Source organism: Corythoichthys intestinalis, chromosome 1 (genome assembly GCF_030265065.1).
Source record: "Corythoichthys intestinalis isolate RoL2023-P3 chromosome 1, ASM3026506v1, whole genome shotgun sequence".
Classification (NCBI taxonomy): Eukaryota; Metazoa; Chordata; class Actinopteri; order Syngnathiformes; family Syngnathidae; genus Corythoichthys; species Corythoichthys intestinalis.
The window spans coordinates 16677829-16694773 of NC_080395.1; the positions used below are offsets into that span (position 1 = coordinate 16677829).

General features: G+C 39.8%; 1 protein-coding gene across 6 annotated transcripts in view; it reads right to left on the bottom strand.

The window, feature by feature from the left end:
* The window catches only part of LOC130927837 (kinesin-like protein KIF13B), a 132124-nt gene that overhangs the window by 32436 nt on the left and 82743 nt on the right, over positions 1-16945 (bottom strand). For all 6 annotated transcript variants that reach the window (XR_009066530.1, XM_057853944.1, XM_057853935.1 and 3 more), the window contains 11 exons: positions 11820-11931; positions 11532-11744; positions 9825-9935; positions 9618-9752; positions 9422-9555; positions 9257-9343; positions 6631-6821; positions 4524-4788; positions 4203-4365; positions 1430-1585; positions 1204-1353 (listed from right to left, as the gene is read on the bottom strand). Coding sequence is in view for 5 of the 6 variants with exons in the window: in XM_057853944.1 (XP_057709927.1) it covers positions 1204-1353; positions 1430-1585; positions 4203-4365; positions 4524-4788; positions 6631-6821; positions 9257-9343; positions 9422-9555; positions 9618-9752; positions 9825-9935; positions 11532-11744; positions 11820-11931 (1717 nt within the window). In the remaining variant the exon portion in view is untranslated. The remainder of the gene's footprint in view (positions 1-1203; positions 1354-1429; positions 1586-4202; positions 4366-4523; positions 4789-6630; positions 6822-9256; positions 9344-9421; positions 9556-9617; positions 9753-9824; positions 9936-11531; positions 11745-11819; positions 11932-16945) is intronic.

A 16945-nucleotide genomic window follows, 5' to 3' on the forward strand; every position in this document is an offset into this window, starting at 1 on the left:
AAGTGTTTGGGGGACAATTGGCCCTAGCCCAATTCTTTACCCTCCACTTAACTAGACACAAGGGTATTGCGATAACTAGCTAGTAACCTTTGCTATGTGTGGAAGTCATTTAAAGTTGTGAATCAATCGTTAAAGTTGTTAAAATTTCTCCCGTTATTGCATTAGTTCCCTTCTGTCTACTTTAAACATGTGTAATTTTTAAAACTGTTTCATCATTTAAAGATAGATTTAAGTTAAGATTTTGCCGATTTAGGAGCATTTTAGATTTTAAAAAATTACTTAGGTTCGCTAGGAAGGATCTCTACATCAGGGCCTTCCTGAGAGGTCTACTGCTTTAAGATGGCGGCTGTTTACAAACGCATGTAGTCCTTAAAACATGTTTGCAGTGCAGCAGTGTCTGTCATTTGCATCTAGTTCTATAATATGATATCTACCGTGTCATGTGGGCGTAGTTTGTCGGCTATGGCTGCAGTCAGGTATTATTGGAGCCACCTAGCATCGCGGTTGCAACGGCGTCTTCCCCACTCCTGCTCTGCTCTCGTTCCCGTGAGTCCGTTTCTCTCAGACTTTTTTTTATTCAACCAACTTAGTAACGCATAGTAACGCACGCCTTTCCCGCCTCAGTAACGGTAACGGCGTTGCCAAGATGAGAAAAGTAATTAATCAGATTACTCATTACTGAAAAAAATAACGCCGTTAGTAACGCCGTTATATTGTAACGCCGTTATTAACAACACTGGCTAGGAGGCATGTTAGACAACAACAGTGTTGACAGCAGGTGGCAGCAGAGGTTCACTGTCTTCCTCAAGGGAGCAGTGATGGCCAAAGGAAGCTTCTTGAAGCAATGAAGCTTTGCAGCCAATTGGTTCAAAGCTTCATGGTGGTTCATTTGGTCTTATGACAGTCGTAAGATGCCGCTGTCAAATAAAGTGTTACCGGTTAAAATCTTTTTGGTATGAATATCCCATAATACAGTGAAGACAGCTGCAGCTTATAGTCCAGTGCGGCTTATCTATGAATAATGCTGTTTTTGTGGCAAATTTTGTGGGTGGCGCCTTATAGTGAGGTGCGCCTTATCGTGCGAAAATTACGGTAATTGCTTTTGAGTTTGTGGAAAACAGCTAGCTTGGAGATAATATTCCTGAAAAATGCAATTATTTTTGCTTTAGCCCTCGAATTGGACACTGAAACCATGAGGCTTACCTCTCCTTTCTGGTTGATGATGGGCACAGCATACTGCAGCTTGACGTCATAGAAAAGGCAGGACAGAAAGACGTTGGCCACGCCGATGAGGCTGTGGTTCTCTTGCTCATCGAAAAACGGGTCGGCCCTGCGGAAATACGAGCGCATACCCTGGACGGGCAAAAGATCGGGTGAATTCTGTTAACTTACTGGACTCCTAGATGCCAAATTTGCTCCTATAACTTACAGGGTTGTCGTTGTCGTGCTGATGGTAGTCTTGCCACTCCTGATAGAGCTCCCTCATGTCCACCAGACGGTTTTCAGTCTTCTCCAAGCTCCAGATTTGCTTGCCGCGGCAACGACGTCGCACCTGAATGGCGGGTTCGCTGAGCACAGCATCCCTCTATGTGATACATTAACAGTACTGAGTAACATTAAATAGGCATTCAATACATTTTTTCTCAAATATTAATTAATTGGCTGTCATGGATGGCGATAGACGTCCAATCTATTATGACTGGGAGGGAGCAAATCAGTGAAACCAAAATGTTCAGATTCAATGTATTTTTTGCAGCCCTTTTAAATTTTCGTCTTAGTCTTTTGGACAACATATTTAAAATATTTATTAGTCATATTTTAGTCTAGGGCTGCAGCTTTCGATTGTTTTGGTAGTTGATTAATCGATGAACTAATAAGGTCGAATAATCGAAAAATGAGGATCTAAGTACAACAAAAGAACAATTGGCTAACTTACATTGCAAAAGTCTACTAGCTTAAATGCTATGAAATGCTAACGTGTTTTTTTTTTTTTTTTTTTTTTTTTTTTTTTTACAATGCTCTTAACAAAGGGTTCAAACAAATATTCCCACAAAAAATGGCTAAATATACCTCAAAACTAAATTACGAATTCATTAAAAAAAACATTAGCTCAAACAAAAACTTGGCTTATGTTGGTCATAACAGGGAGCAGCTGGATTCAGCCATGTGAGTTCTGTCATATTCACTGTCGCCCCAAGAGGGCAGTGAATCAACCCAATTCAATAAAACTAAATGCAAACACTTTCGAAACAATCCATCATAACGCCATTTTAATTAAATGAATACTCGAAGCAGCGAAATTTAATTTGAATCTTTTTTCTAATCGAATTACTCGAGTTAATCGATTAATCGTTAAAGCACTATTTTAGTAATTTCAAAATGGGATTGTCTACAGCTAGTTTTCGTCAATACTTAAAACGTTTTCGTGTAGTTTTAGTCGACAAACACGCAGTGTTTTCATCCGTAAAAATGGAAGATTTTGGTCCAACAACAAATTGAAAAAAATAATAATGCGAACACTACGATAACGTAGGGGTTACATTTAGTGTGTCATGATCCTTCAGCACAGACCTTTAAACGCTAAAGCAACTTTGCATATTCTCTCTCGCCAAGATAAAAAAGTAAATCTCACCATGTGTTTCAAAACAAGAAAGCCTGAAGCGCAGACTGGCTCAAATAACACCATTGTTTATACGTCTTTGGTAGTGAATGAGTTTACCACCAGTCACCGGTGACAGTCAGGGTGGGGGTGAGGGACATGTCACATTAGTGCAGTGCTTCTCAATTATTTTCTGTTACGCCCCCCCAAGGAAGACGTAAATGTTTCGCGCCCCCCCAACTCTCTGCCGCCACTGTAAATAGTATCATTTGTCTATAATATTACTATTATAAGTACGCCTCAGCCTAACATTGTATCCTTTTTTTCTATTAAAGAAAAAAAGTAACATAGATCAACTTATAATAAAGTATAACTTTATTAACATTGTTTTGCTTGTAACAGAAAAGACAATGCGCATCAATTTGCCTGAAAAAAAAATTTGACCGAAAAAAACAAAACTGAATGGGGGGGGGGTGTCTTTGGACAGAAGGAAAGTTTTTATTTTCGCTGATTCACCACAGTGCTCACTGGTTTACTGATATAACACTGACTAAGCGGGACGATTGTGACAATTGGCAATATTCGGCACATTTTCGCTGAAAAACAATCTAGCGGCTTATCAATGAGATTGAGGTCTAATGTCTTTAAGTGGCGTCTTAACTGATTTGGCTTCAGACTCTCCGCTATAATCATTTTTAGACTCAGTAAACAGTGGTCTTTCCTCATTTCCCACTATATTAAAAGTCAAAGCCAAAAGGCAAACGGCTCGAAAAAAAGCGCATTCTCTGCGGCCGAGGGAGAACCGTAGGTGAGGGCGGTGGTCGTGACGATCCCAAGCCGAAAACGGCACTTCTCGGCCGGACACGTGAGAACCGGAGAAGACAGTGGGTCGCTGCGTGAGTCCAGCTCTGCATGAGTCTCTTCCGTGTGCTCTTGCTTACTTCAAAAATACTGCACGTACTTTGAAAATGAGAGCGCCACTGCCACCCACGGAGTGGATGTGCAAGTACACTTTATTCTAGTACGGCAAAACAAAAAAAAACAAAAAAAAACATGTTCCCCGAGGTCACTCGCGCCACCCCTGGCATCGCTCTGCGCCCCCCTTGGGGGGCGCGCCCCACCATTTGAGAAGTACTGCATTAGGGACACGACCCAAATACTGCTACGATGCAGCCTGACGTACGACACGTACAATAAGAAAATGTCACGCATTGTGAACACGGATTGGAAACTATGGCGCATTTCAGTCACGTTGAAAACTGGCATTCGTATCATTATGTTTTAGTCGCCCAAGACACATTTTAATCATGCTATCCTCTCGTCATCGTCATGAAAAAGTTGTTCTTCTACGAAATGTTTTCGTTATAGTCATCGTTGATAAAAAAACAATGATGTTTTAGAAAGAAATAATCATAAAACAATGAATGTGACTCTTTTGTAGTTGAAGTTGAATGCAACTGAACTGAACTTGATTAACGCACATTTGAAAACGTTTTGTAATATTTCGCGTACTAATGGTGGTCCTCATACCACATTTTGAGAACCAGTTGTCAACAAGCAACAGGGAAAACCAGTTTGTTCGGTTGTGGTTGAGGTAGCGCACCTTGCGGTTGGCATTGAGGTTGTCTGAAGGGATCTGTAAGGTGACTCGGTACTCTGTGTGGCGTTCCAGCTCTTCGGCGATAAAGCATGCCTCTTGCGCTAGAAGGTTGGCTCTCACAATTTGCTCCCGCAGTCGCCTCAAGCTCCTCACCAACACGGCTTCCCTGCAGGAGAACAATGGCAGTACAGTAAAACAGTACAACAGGGAAGTAGTGTAGAGTTTAGTATGGCAATTTACTCAACTTTTTTGACTATTAATGCATTGAATTTAAGATATTTTCTTTTTTTCCCCAAAAATGTTTTATGCTGAATATCCACATACCTGTCCTCACTCCACTGTCTCAGCCTGCTCTGAGCGCTGCTGGAGTGGCTCATGCCTCCCACACTGAGTCTCTCCATGCTGCGGTAATGAGACTGCTGACCAGCGCTGGGCGGTCCCGGAAGGCCCCCGGATAGGCGATCGGGATTAAGCTTGCGACGCAGCTGCTGGAGCTCCTGTTCGTACATCTGCCTCTGACGCTCCAGGGCTGAGCGTTTCTCCTCCTCGTGCTGCCTCTCCAGCGACTGCAGGACACTCTGCATGGGGTCTAACGGTAAAAAGCGCAAGTGAACATCAGTGCTTCTCATCATGTTGATGTTAGTACATACTAGGGCTGCAGCTATCGAATATTTTAGTAATCGAGTAATCGACTGAAAATTCTATCGATTAATCGAGTAATCGGATAAAACTTTTTTTTTTTTAGGTAAAGAGCAATTACAAATATACTAGGGCTGTCAAACGATTAAAAATTTTAATCGAGTTAATTACAGCTTAAAAATTAATCGTAATTAATCGCAATTCAAATCATCTATAAAATATGCCATATTTTTCTGTAAATTATTGTTGGAATGGAAAGATAAGACACAAGATGGATATATAAATTCATCATACGGTACATAAGTACTGTATTTGTTTATTATAACAATAAATCAACACGATGGCATTAACATTATTAACATTCTGTTAAAGCGATCCATGGATAGAAAAGACTTGTAGTTCTTAAAAGATAAATGTTAGTACAAGTTATAGAAATGTTATATTAAAACCCCTCTTAATGTTTTCGTTTAATAAAATTAGTAAAATTTTCAATCAAAAAATAAACTAGTAGCCCGCCATTGTTGATGTCAATAATTACACAATGCTCATGGGTGCTTAAGCCCATAAAATCAGTCGCACCCAAGTGCCAGCAGAGGGCGACAAAACTCCAAAAAACACAAGTAACAAGTGGACATTGCACTGTGCTGTCATTTTAATCTGTTTGAACGGGGCATGTGCGTTAATTGCGTCAAATATTTAGACGTGATTAATTGAAAAAATTAATTAGCGCCCGTTAACGCGATAATTTTGACAGCTCTAAAATATACATGACAAAAAAAGACATTTAATCCAATATTGAATCATTTTCAGTCAATAAATGTCTTGATTTTCGATGTACATTGTTGAAAACAGCCAACAATTGCATCTCAGATGTGACGAGAAAAAAAAAATTCACTGCTCTCACTCCAAAAACTTCTAGATCTTATATAAAAAAACAAAACAAAACATTTCTTACCTAAAAATGTAATTACGCTCGATAACACACATCACTTGAAAGCTAAGTGTTTTTCAATTGAATTTCCATTTGTGTCAAGCTATTTTTAAGTTCTAGTTAAGTTTTAAGTTAGTCTAAACTGTAAGTACTGATAGGATTTTGAGTTTTTGTAGTGTTCAAATTAAATGTATGATACCTGCTGTATTGGAGCACATTAGTGACCCGTGCTACTTGGTGTTTCATTCAGCAATGACTACTGAGCTAAAACTGACAGTTAGCTTTATTATGTTTTAATTTTACACCCTCATCACTCTACAGCGCTGTGTTTTTACAGATTAAATAAAGCCTGTATGTAAGACACGTTAGCCACACATCGACAGTGGTCGTAATCAATAGAACCCTAGCCCTCCGAAGGGCTAACGTTACATGAGCGAGTTGAGTAACGTTATATTTATTAGCGCTGAGAAGTGTGCTGCTTAAAGATGGTGGCTGTTTACTAACGCTGCCCAGACGCGGCCGAGCCTGTCATCTAGTTGTAAATGCAAGCAATTTCTATGAGACGCATCGGACACTACCTGCTACCACACTAGCATCATGCGGGCGCAGTTTTTAGCAACTTCGGCGTAGTTTGTAGCGGCTGTCGGCTGCAGTACGTTTTTTTTTTTTTTTTAAATTGCTTCTTCCTCTACGCACGTGACGTCAGCGCGTTGTCCCCCATTAAAAGTAGTCCGGGCAAAACGTGATGCTTAGAGCTGGCAAAATTAAACGATTCCTCGAGGTGAATAAAATTACTCGGATCAGTTTTTAAACTCAAGTTATTCGAGTTGCTCGAGTATTCGTTTCAGCTCTAGTACATACCGTTGTTACCAAGAGCCTTCATCATGACTTCGGTCTGAGCGAACTCATAGGAGAAGCTGACTTCGCTGGACGCTTCGCTGGCCGAGTCCCCGTCCGCATCCAGCTGCTCGTTGCTGCCGCTCTTTTTCATTGCGCTGCCGTCACCCTCCTCGTCCTCGATGGTCCGAGTGCGACGCTTGGGAAGGTTAATCCTGTAGGGAAAAAGGGTGTAAATTTCGAAATGTCTCACTTAGGCATGTGCTGTACTTTTATTGTTATTGTATGTTTATACCTGATTTTAATTTACGGCAATTTGATTCATATTTTATTCTAACACTTTGTGGGTCAAATGCAACATCTGTCTGTCCGTCCGTCCATCCATCCCCGTACCCTACATCATCAAATTACTATCTATTAGCGGTGACGATTGGATTACGATTCATAAATGTTCAAAAACGATGGTTTTCCCAAATAACTTAATGACAGCCGCTGCTTGTTGTTGTTCTTGAGATGTTACTAGTTAGTGCCAAGTGCTATGCTAATTAGCGAATGAGCTAAATTTCCATGTCCGAATCCTAGTCGAATCGACGTGCATTAGATGGCACACCCCTACTATCTATCTATGTATCTATCTAACTATTAAATTAGATAATTAAAAAGAAGAATTTCAATTGGAATAAAACATTTTTAAATCTTATTTTTCAAAATAACTAGGGCTGTCAAAATTATCGCGTTAACGGGCGGTAATTAATTTTTTGAATTAATCACGTTAAAATAATGCCCCGCTCAAACAGATTAAAATGACAGCACAGTGTAATGTCCACTTGTTACTTGTGTTTTGCGGTGTTTTGTCGCCTCTGCTGGCGCTTGGGTGCGACTGATTTTATGAGTTTCAGCACCATGAGCATTGTGTAATTATTGACATCAACAATGGCGAGCTACTAGTTTATTTTTTGATCGAAAATTTTACAAATTTTATTAAAACGAAAACATTAAGAGGGGTTTTAATTTACGGTCAAATTTCTATAACTTGTACTAACATTTATCTTTTAAGAACTACAAGTCTTTCTATCCATGGATCGCTTTAACAGAATGTTAATGTTAATGCCATCTTGTTGTTTTATTGTTATAATAAACAAATACAGTACTTATGTACAGTATGTTGAATGTATATATCAGTCTTGTGTCTTATCTTTCCATTCCAACAATAATTTACAGAAAAATATGGCATATTTTATAGATGGTCTGAATTGCGATTAATTATGATTAATTAATTTTTAAGCTGTAATTAACTTGATTAAAAAATTTAATCGTTTGACAGCCCTAAAAATATCACATTCAAGAGCAGGGGTGTCAAACCGGTCCTCAAAGGGCTGCAGTGGGTGCTGGACTTCATTCCAACCAAACGAGATGAATACCTTTACACCAATTTGGTGTCTTACGCTACGTCTACACTAGGACGGATAATGGACTTAAATGTGTAATTATAATGTAATAGTTGGACTATACGGCATGTCGGCTACACGAGTATGTCTATTATCCAGATTAGTTGTTAGATGGTCTACACGGCATGTCAGCTACACTAGTATGCCTATTATCTGGATTGGTTGTGAAATGGATAATGTAGGCGGGCAATGTTACACGCCGCTTAATATGGACTGCTGTCTCCGTACAACAATCGGATACCAAGGAAGTGCCGCACTAAAAATGGCGACGGCATGACGGCAACGTAAACAATGGACGATCACGACATAGCATTCCTGCTCCTCTTTTCTTTTCCACACATTCTTCTTGAACCTTCAAACTACGTCGCAATAATATGCTTCAATTCAGTACCCATTTGTGGTCCTCACATTACAGATGACGCAGAGATGAGCGTTTTTTTACAGAGCTCGTCTCCTGCATTGTCTCCGATCAGCCAGCTGGCTCCTCCCAACTCAATGCCGACCGAACATGAGTATATAAAAATGCGTCGAGGAAAATTAAACCCCACAAAGTGACCTGCACGCAATCAGTTTTTTTCCATGACATTTCTGCCTGTCAAAACTCACACCACTTCCAGAACCCCCAGTTATGCACAAGCACTCCTGGTTGCGGCTTCCAGGAAATATACGCAGCGCCACACCACATGCTTCTATTTGTTATTTGTGGTGAGAGCGCAACTGAGCATCAATTGTAACATCCCAAGTAACGATGTCAGGCTTATTTCAATCACAACTTGGCGGCTGCTTGTAAAAGCCGAGCGAGCTCTCCCTTCACTCCCGCTCCTGCGTGATGCGTTCAATTGCGTTCACAAAAAAAAAAAAAAAAAAAAAAAAAAGTGATCACAAAATAATGACAGTCTAGAAGGTGTAGTAATTTCGCCGGTGAGTATTGAGTTTCCGGTTCAGAGGTAAGCCGCACCAGAGATGACGTAACATATGAGGCTGCTCCTTTCTAGGCATGCGTAGTTTGCGCAAATGTAGGCGTACCTTGCAGAAACCAGGACCCACTGCGGCCCTTTGTGGAATCGGTTTGACACCCCTGTTCTAGAGCTTTAATTTAGATACTGTGATACCACAATTTTTGCTCAAAGTTATCATAACATGAAAAACTGATATTTTCCTACGTTTGGTAGCCGTAATACACGATTAGGAAGATAACTCACCTGAAGAAATGGTTGTTTCCCCAAAGGATTCGGTCGCCATGGTGAAGCTGCAGCGCACACGTGGCTGGAGACCCATTTACACACGTCCTGTAAGATTTCATTTCAGTCTAGAGTCAACATTTGTCACATTATCAATGAAAATCCAGCCTGGTTTGTGGTTGTTACCGAGCATTAGGGTACGGCGTGAGGATGACGGCGCCATCGGCACCGATATCAATGACGCAGTGCTCGGCCTGGATGCCCATGCCACATAGCTGAATATCCTGGGAATCTGCTGAGCCCACCTGTGTGTGGGTCTCCTAAAAACAAACCAGCCAATTAATTCAGCCAAATGGAGTCATTCATTGCGCCGTGTGTGTACCTTTAAATAGTACACCAAAAGCTCGTTGAGTGCCGGGTCTGCATTCAGGTTGACAAGAAAGCTCTTATCGTCTCCCACTTTAATGCCAGACGACTGAAGGGAAATACCCAGACTTTCCAGCTGCTTCTGACGCTCCTATGAAAAAGGCATAGTGTAGATTAAAACACATTGTTGAAAACTACTTATGATATTTTTGAATGTCGTCACCTGTGCAATCTCCTCCGTTTTGCGAAGTTTATCCTCCCACGTGATGGTCATCTCGTGAATCAACTTTTCAGACTCTTCCAAGCGCTCTTTGAGCTCAGGGGCTTTCATTGACTGTGTAGAACAAAAACAGATGTTATAAAATTAACGCATTTTAAAGGGGCTACCGTATTTTTCGGACTTTAAGTCTCAATTTTTTTTTTTCATAGTTTTCATAGTGCGACTTATACTCAGGAGTGACTTATGTGTGAAATTATTAACACATTATGATGTCATTTCACATTTTATTTTGGTGGTTTGGAGTGACACTGATGGTTTGGTAAGCTTGTTAGCATGTTCTTTATGCTATAGTTATCTGAATAACTCTTAATAGCTATGGCCACGTTCGCGTTCTGCCTTTGGCAATGTGTGTTCAATTGTATTATTAACTTTCTTATATTGAAATGCATGCTTTTAGTTTGTGGCGCTTTCACGCCCACGTGGGGGCGCACTCGCACTTGTTTATGCAAAGAAGCGCGCTCACACACCAGAAGAAGACGGACAGCTACGCAGCATCTCTGAGCGAGTGGGCGAGAGAGAGAGAGAAACACGACTGCGAACCTACGTTCATTGTTTATGCTTGTAAAATATCTCTACAGAGGCAAAGCCTTTGTGTATCATCTTTTCTGTTGTTGTTGTGTGTTTTCCACCCGCGATCGGACACTTAGAGCCAGTTGTGTGGTTGTTTGAACGATGTGCTAATGCTAGCGAATGCATGCTAACCGTTTGTGTCATTGCTGTAATAGCAGCTAATTATCATCTATTTACGTTGATGCGAACCTGTTTGGTATCGAGGACGAAATTGAATTGTATTATTTCTATTATTAGTTTCACTCTTTAAATGATAGTGTCATAACGACGGCCAAAATAAGTCACCAAATTATTCGTCCATCATCGTCATTTGGGAGTTTAGCTTGCTGTATAGCCTGGACCGAGCCGTAGCGTCCTGGTGAGGACAGTATATTTGCATTTCGTTGTTCATGCGTCATGTAACATTATCATACTGTAAACTTATTCAGCATATTCTCTATTGTAGTTTTTTAAAATTAAATTGCCTTTTAAGTTGACATATCTGTTCTATGTGTTGGATTTTATCAAGTAAATTTCTCTCAAAAATGCTACTTATACTCCGGTGCGACTTATAGTCCGAAAAATACCGTATATGGAATTTATCACTTTTTTTTTTTTTTTTTAAACTCGCTACTGTCACCTCTGGCCTAAAGCTTAACTGCAGCTTGTGCATTGTGTGCATGCTTGTACGAGCGCGGACATAAGACAATGAGCGTTTGGCCCACTATATCAGCGCAAGAAATGTAAAAACAACAAGTCTTAGGTGGGTTACAAAAGTGGGTTAGAAAAGTGTTTTTGCTGAGCGGAGACGAGGTTATATCAGTCCTGAAAACCCCATATGGGTCGATCTCAAGTATTTAACTGAGTGGATGGCATTGATGGAGGTAGAAGTGCAATTCATTTAAAACGAGAAGACTGGCTGTGAATTCTCATGTGTCAGTGTCATAGATGGCGCTCGACATCCAATCCATTTCGACTGTCAAAATGGATTGGATGTCGAGCTCTTTCAGTTGATGCCGATGAGTCAAATGAGTGCCCTGCAAGGGTTAAAAAAATAATAATAATCACAATTTATATACAAAAGGTATATATGCTTCTTACCTCGGCTTGAGTGAGCTGCACTCGCAGCTTCTCCACTTCCTCGCGCAGCTCCCGGATGATGCGAGCGTTGGGGTCCTCGTTGACGACGGCGTGGTTGACGATGCTCTTCGCCCGGTCAGCGTAGCGCAACGTGGACAGCGTCTCTTCGTAATTGTCGGCCGCCGGGCTCACCGTGGCCACCATGGCCGTGCGGCTGTTCCCGCCGAGACAGTCCTTCGAGAGCAAAAAAAATTAAAAGAATGTAAAAAGAAGCGGAGAACGAGGCGACTCCAAAGTGTGCTTTTGTACCTTCAGCAGCCATGTCAGAACAGAGTCTCGGTAAGGAACAAACTTGTTCTTGTTCTTGGCAGTTCCTTGCTCTGCTAGAGCGGAGATCACCAGGCCCAGTGTAGTCAGCGACCTGACAGGCACGGAAACACATTTCTGCTTTTCAATAGCCATTTAAAATGATGACGTCTTAATGTTATTAAGGTTGCAAAGTGAAGAATTTCCGGTGTAGCGCCACCTCTGTGTTTTTATGCGATTGTCAATACTAAACATGTACTGTATTTTTCGGACTATAAGTCGCAGTTTTTCCTCATAGTTTGGCTGGGGGTGCGACTTATACTCTGGAGTGACTTATGTGTGAAATTATTAACACATTGTTATATCATTTCACATGTTATATTGGTGTTTTGGAGTGACACTGATGGTTTGGTAAACTGAATAACTCTTAATAGCTATGTTACGTTAACATACCAGCCACGTTCGCATTTCGTTTGTCATGCATCATGTAACATTATCAGTAGAGCTGTCCCGACTAGTCGACATAGTCGACGTCATCGATGACGTAAATCTGTCGACGAGCACAACGGTTAATGAAGGGTTAAAAAAATATATGCGTGAAAAGTTCAGAATGTCAGACGCGCTGTATGAAAGCGGGGAAAGCGGCACAAAGCCAAAAAAGCGCACCAGAGTGTCCAAAATATTGACTTATTTCAAAGAAACAAAGGAGGGTACACTCTTGTGTCCTGTCTCTTCAATGCCAAGCTTGGCTGCACGTCGGCTGTGAATAAACACCTAAAGCGCCGTCACCCAGTTTGTAAGTCCATCTAACTAACTAACGACATGTTTTATTGAAGTTGCTAAGCCTGTCGCGATATGCATTATAATATTAGTCAATTTATTGCACGACAGATAAAAATGAGGGCGGTAATTTTCACGGCCGCGTTTTATCGCTGCGCGCGTGCGTGCATACGTTGGTGCGTGCGTGCTGACGGCGTATGATACTCCAGTTCCTTTCTCTTATAAACACACTGTAGAATTAAAGTTGATACATAAAAAATAAGAAAAATGTTAAACACTGTAATGTTAGCACTGCTACACTGAGGTGAATGGGGGGGAAAAAAGGCAACCTACTTTAGCCTGCAATAAAACATTGGCAGTCGTCTCGTGAGAGCAAACTTGCAGTTAAAAGGTGGCACTTCAAACATGAAAAATAGCTGGTTAACAGCATTTGCAAACAAAAAAAAAAGGAAAAAAAAAAAAAAAAATCTATTACTGACACTACATGCAATGACAAAAAGTGCTTTTTTTGCGGTGTGTAAAGCTGTCGTTAGCTGTTTATCGAACGTACTTCCGGTGAACATTTCATAATAAAAGCATGTCATGTTCGTCATATAAATAACGATTTCTGGAGTTAATCCCACATAGTTCGGAATTCAGATTCTACACTAAGGATACCTTTAAAATGACACCCTTTATGAAAAATCTGATTGGCAATGAATAATTATTATAATACTATTATATACTGTATAGTACTGTACTATAATATTAATGCTCGGTGTTTTTTTAAGAATTGTTTTGAATCATGTTGGAAAGGCGAAGTCAGTGTTCTTAATCTGTTTACATTCCAGTCTTTTGCACTAGTTAATTCAATCAGCATTTGAATTTATTGCTTATTTGTGATTTATTATTGTTATTTACGTTTTTATTTGTACTTTATTAAAAATTAAGTGTTCCAAAATGTATTTGTGAATTGATAAGCATCAACAAAAATGTCATTGCTAAATTAGTAAAAAAAAAATTTTTTTTTAATTATTAGATTAGTCGACTAATCGTAAAAATAGTCGGCTGACTAATCGGGAGAAAATTAGTCGTTTGGGACAGCCCTAATTATCATACTGTACACTTATTCAGCATGTTGTTTTGTATTGTATTTTTATTTTAAATTGCCTTTCAAGATGACATATCTGTTCTATGTGTTGGATTTTATCGGGTAAATTTCCTCCAAAATGCGACTTATACTCCGGTGCGACGTATAGTCCGAAAAATATGGTAACTTACAAGTATCAGATTTATTAGGATGACTATGTTAAATAAATTTGTACTATAAATATGTATGAAAACTAGTGCTGCACCAATACAGATTCTTGTATCCGAAGGTGCCCCGATACGACACTAAAATGCAGGTATCGACAGAGGCAAAAATTTAGAAGTAGCGTTACTTAAAAATAACATTACTCAAGTAAAAGGCAATCAAAATATTTGTGCAAGTAAAAAACCTATCCGTTGAAAAGAATACTGAAGTAATGAGTAACTGCTTATCATATCTGATGTTTTTTAAAAACATCAGATATGATTTAAAAAAAAAATCGCAGCACAACGTCATCTATATGAACTCTAATTATTTTGCTCTACTTTAACCCATTACATGACCATATTAGGCTAAAGAAATATACAAAAATCATCAAATTCAGACTACAAAACGGAAACTTTACCCATCCAAAGACCATGAGTGCCCTCTAGTGGAGACAATATTTCCTACCATGAAATTAAAACAATTATATCTCCGGTTTTCCGTGGTCTATCGGTACCAAATAAAAACCGGGAGAGAGCTTGAAATCCGCGCTTTCGAATAATGTTGACTATGTTAAATACAGTAGTTTAATTTTTACGAATCTTTAAAGACACCACATGATTGAACGGGCCAGCGTAATTGTGGAATCATTTGATAATTGTTGCAAAGTCTCATTTTTGAAACCGTTACAGTGGGTATCTCTGGGAAAAATAAAGTCAAATCTAATATGTTCATTCAATAAAGAGGAAAAATGTAGCCCAAAGTAGCAGAGTAGTGTTTCTTCTTCACAAATCTACTCAAGTAAAAAGTACTTTTTTAAGTACACCCCCCCCCCCCAAAGTTTAGTCAAATGTAAAGCGATAATACCCACCACTGGGTATCGGTGAGTACTAAGAAATAATGTCGTTAATTTCCAAACACCAATTGATCTTCCCAAGATGGCCGCCAATTACAAATGCCCCTAAATAAGAAAATAAAGGAGAAAACGAAGAAGAACGCACTAAAGGTAGAACAAAAAGAGTCGTTGAATTTATTTATTTATTTATTTTGAGTCAGAGAGACTCAAATCTGCTCATTTTGCAGTCATATTTTCGAGGCCTATACTTTGAATGGCGGATAAATCTACATGGCAAATGGTAATACTAGACAGGTTCAATGTTTTATGAGCACTGATACAGACATACGCATCTATAAAGACGTTTGTTTTGTTAGAATAAGATAAAAAGTAGGCTAACTTGTGTGGTTTCCAGGCAAAAGTGATTAGCACATAAGCTAAGCTAATATGGTATATAGTGATCCCTCGTTTTTTCGTGGTTGATAGGGACCGATCCTTTTCACCCGATTCCGATCCTCTGAAAAATTGCACGATCCCTAGTCCTTATTCATCTCGGCTGGTCAGAAAAAAAAAAAAAAAAAAGACCGATATCGACACATGTCACATTTCCAAATATCGGCCAGTATTCATGCATATATCTGAAGACTTTTAAATAAAATAACACATTAGACTCCAGTGGCTCTTTCCTTGACTGACGATGATAATGATGAAACACCTATGCACGTCTATGAAGTTGATATCGATGACACAATGCACAGGTGTCAAGGGAGCCTTATACAGTACCTCAAAAATCCGTGAATAACTGAAACCGCAAATTTCAAAGCGCCAATTGGCCAGGGATCTCTGTCATGGCATTGAATGTGCACTCACAAAGTTATTTTTTTTCACCATTTCACAAAGATTTTTAAGCAGTGTCTCACCTAGCCACGATAGCATTTTTTTTTTACATTCCAGTATCAAAACATTTTGGCTTAACATAACAAAAAAAACTATTTAACTAAATATCACTTGGTATCAATACAGTATCGGCAGATACCACACAGCCAGGTATTGGGGGCAAAATAATGGGATCGATTCAACACTACTGAAAACACATAAAATATTATTTTGAAGATGTGGAAAGGAAAAACAAACTTAACTATAGACCCTACCCACGTGACGTCACAACTCCGTCCTCCTGACTGGTACCGCCCAATTGTCCGTCAACACATCGTGTTTACCTGTTACGGCTACGTACATTCCTCCTATTTACGGCGTGTTTTTTCTGCTCGTTAACATTAATAATCAAAATGGTGAAGGCGTGTGTGGCGGTCGGTTGCAATAACAGAGAAGATAGACGGAGAGACTTGAAGTTCTACCGGATTCCGAGAGACCCGGAGAGGAGAGAGCGAGATGTGCTGCTGCAATTCGACGAGAAAACTGGGCTCCAAACGATTACCACAGATTATGTAGTAGTCATTTTATATCTGGTAAGATGCATTTAATATATATTTAGAGGGTTTTGGGCTGACAACCACAATTAAGATCATTGCTAGGCTAATCGCCGACAACATACACGTAGTATGTAGTGAGAGTGCTATCGCTAAACCATATAAACATTAAAAGCCCTAGCTCCATTGACAAATGACATGAAATACATTAGACTTGACAGTGGATGTTAGCAAGAACAAAAGATTTTGAATTGAAAATTTCGTAACTCACCTTTCCAAGCACAAGATAGATTCCTGCCGAATTTTCGTGGACGAGGACCTGTTTCACCCAACCAGCAACGAAGTATTTATACGCCTCCAAGCTCTTAAAAGTTTTTCAAACTTTCGTGAGAATAGGCTGATTTTGTGTGGACAAGATAGTTGTACATATCAGGGTAGCTAGCAGATGTCAGGCAAATACGGCGGAGACAGCGGGTCGAAAAACATCGATTTAGGCATCAAATATGGATCTGGCGAATGGATAAACTGAAGCTTTTCCACATAACGCCTTTTATGCAACGCATCAAGTGAGTTTACGGCATCCGAAAGCACCGGGTCTTCCATGAAATGCATTATAAGTTGCTCGATCAATTGAGACCATTGATAATACAGACACAAAATGACGGACAAGGGGGCGGAACAATACAGCGATCACGTGATTTTCTGACGTCGGTGGGTAGGGTCTATAGGTTCCCCCCCTCATTGTAGTACAGTAATTTTACCAAGAGATGGTAATGTTGCGCTTTTCTATCTGCTTTTAGTAAAGAAGACT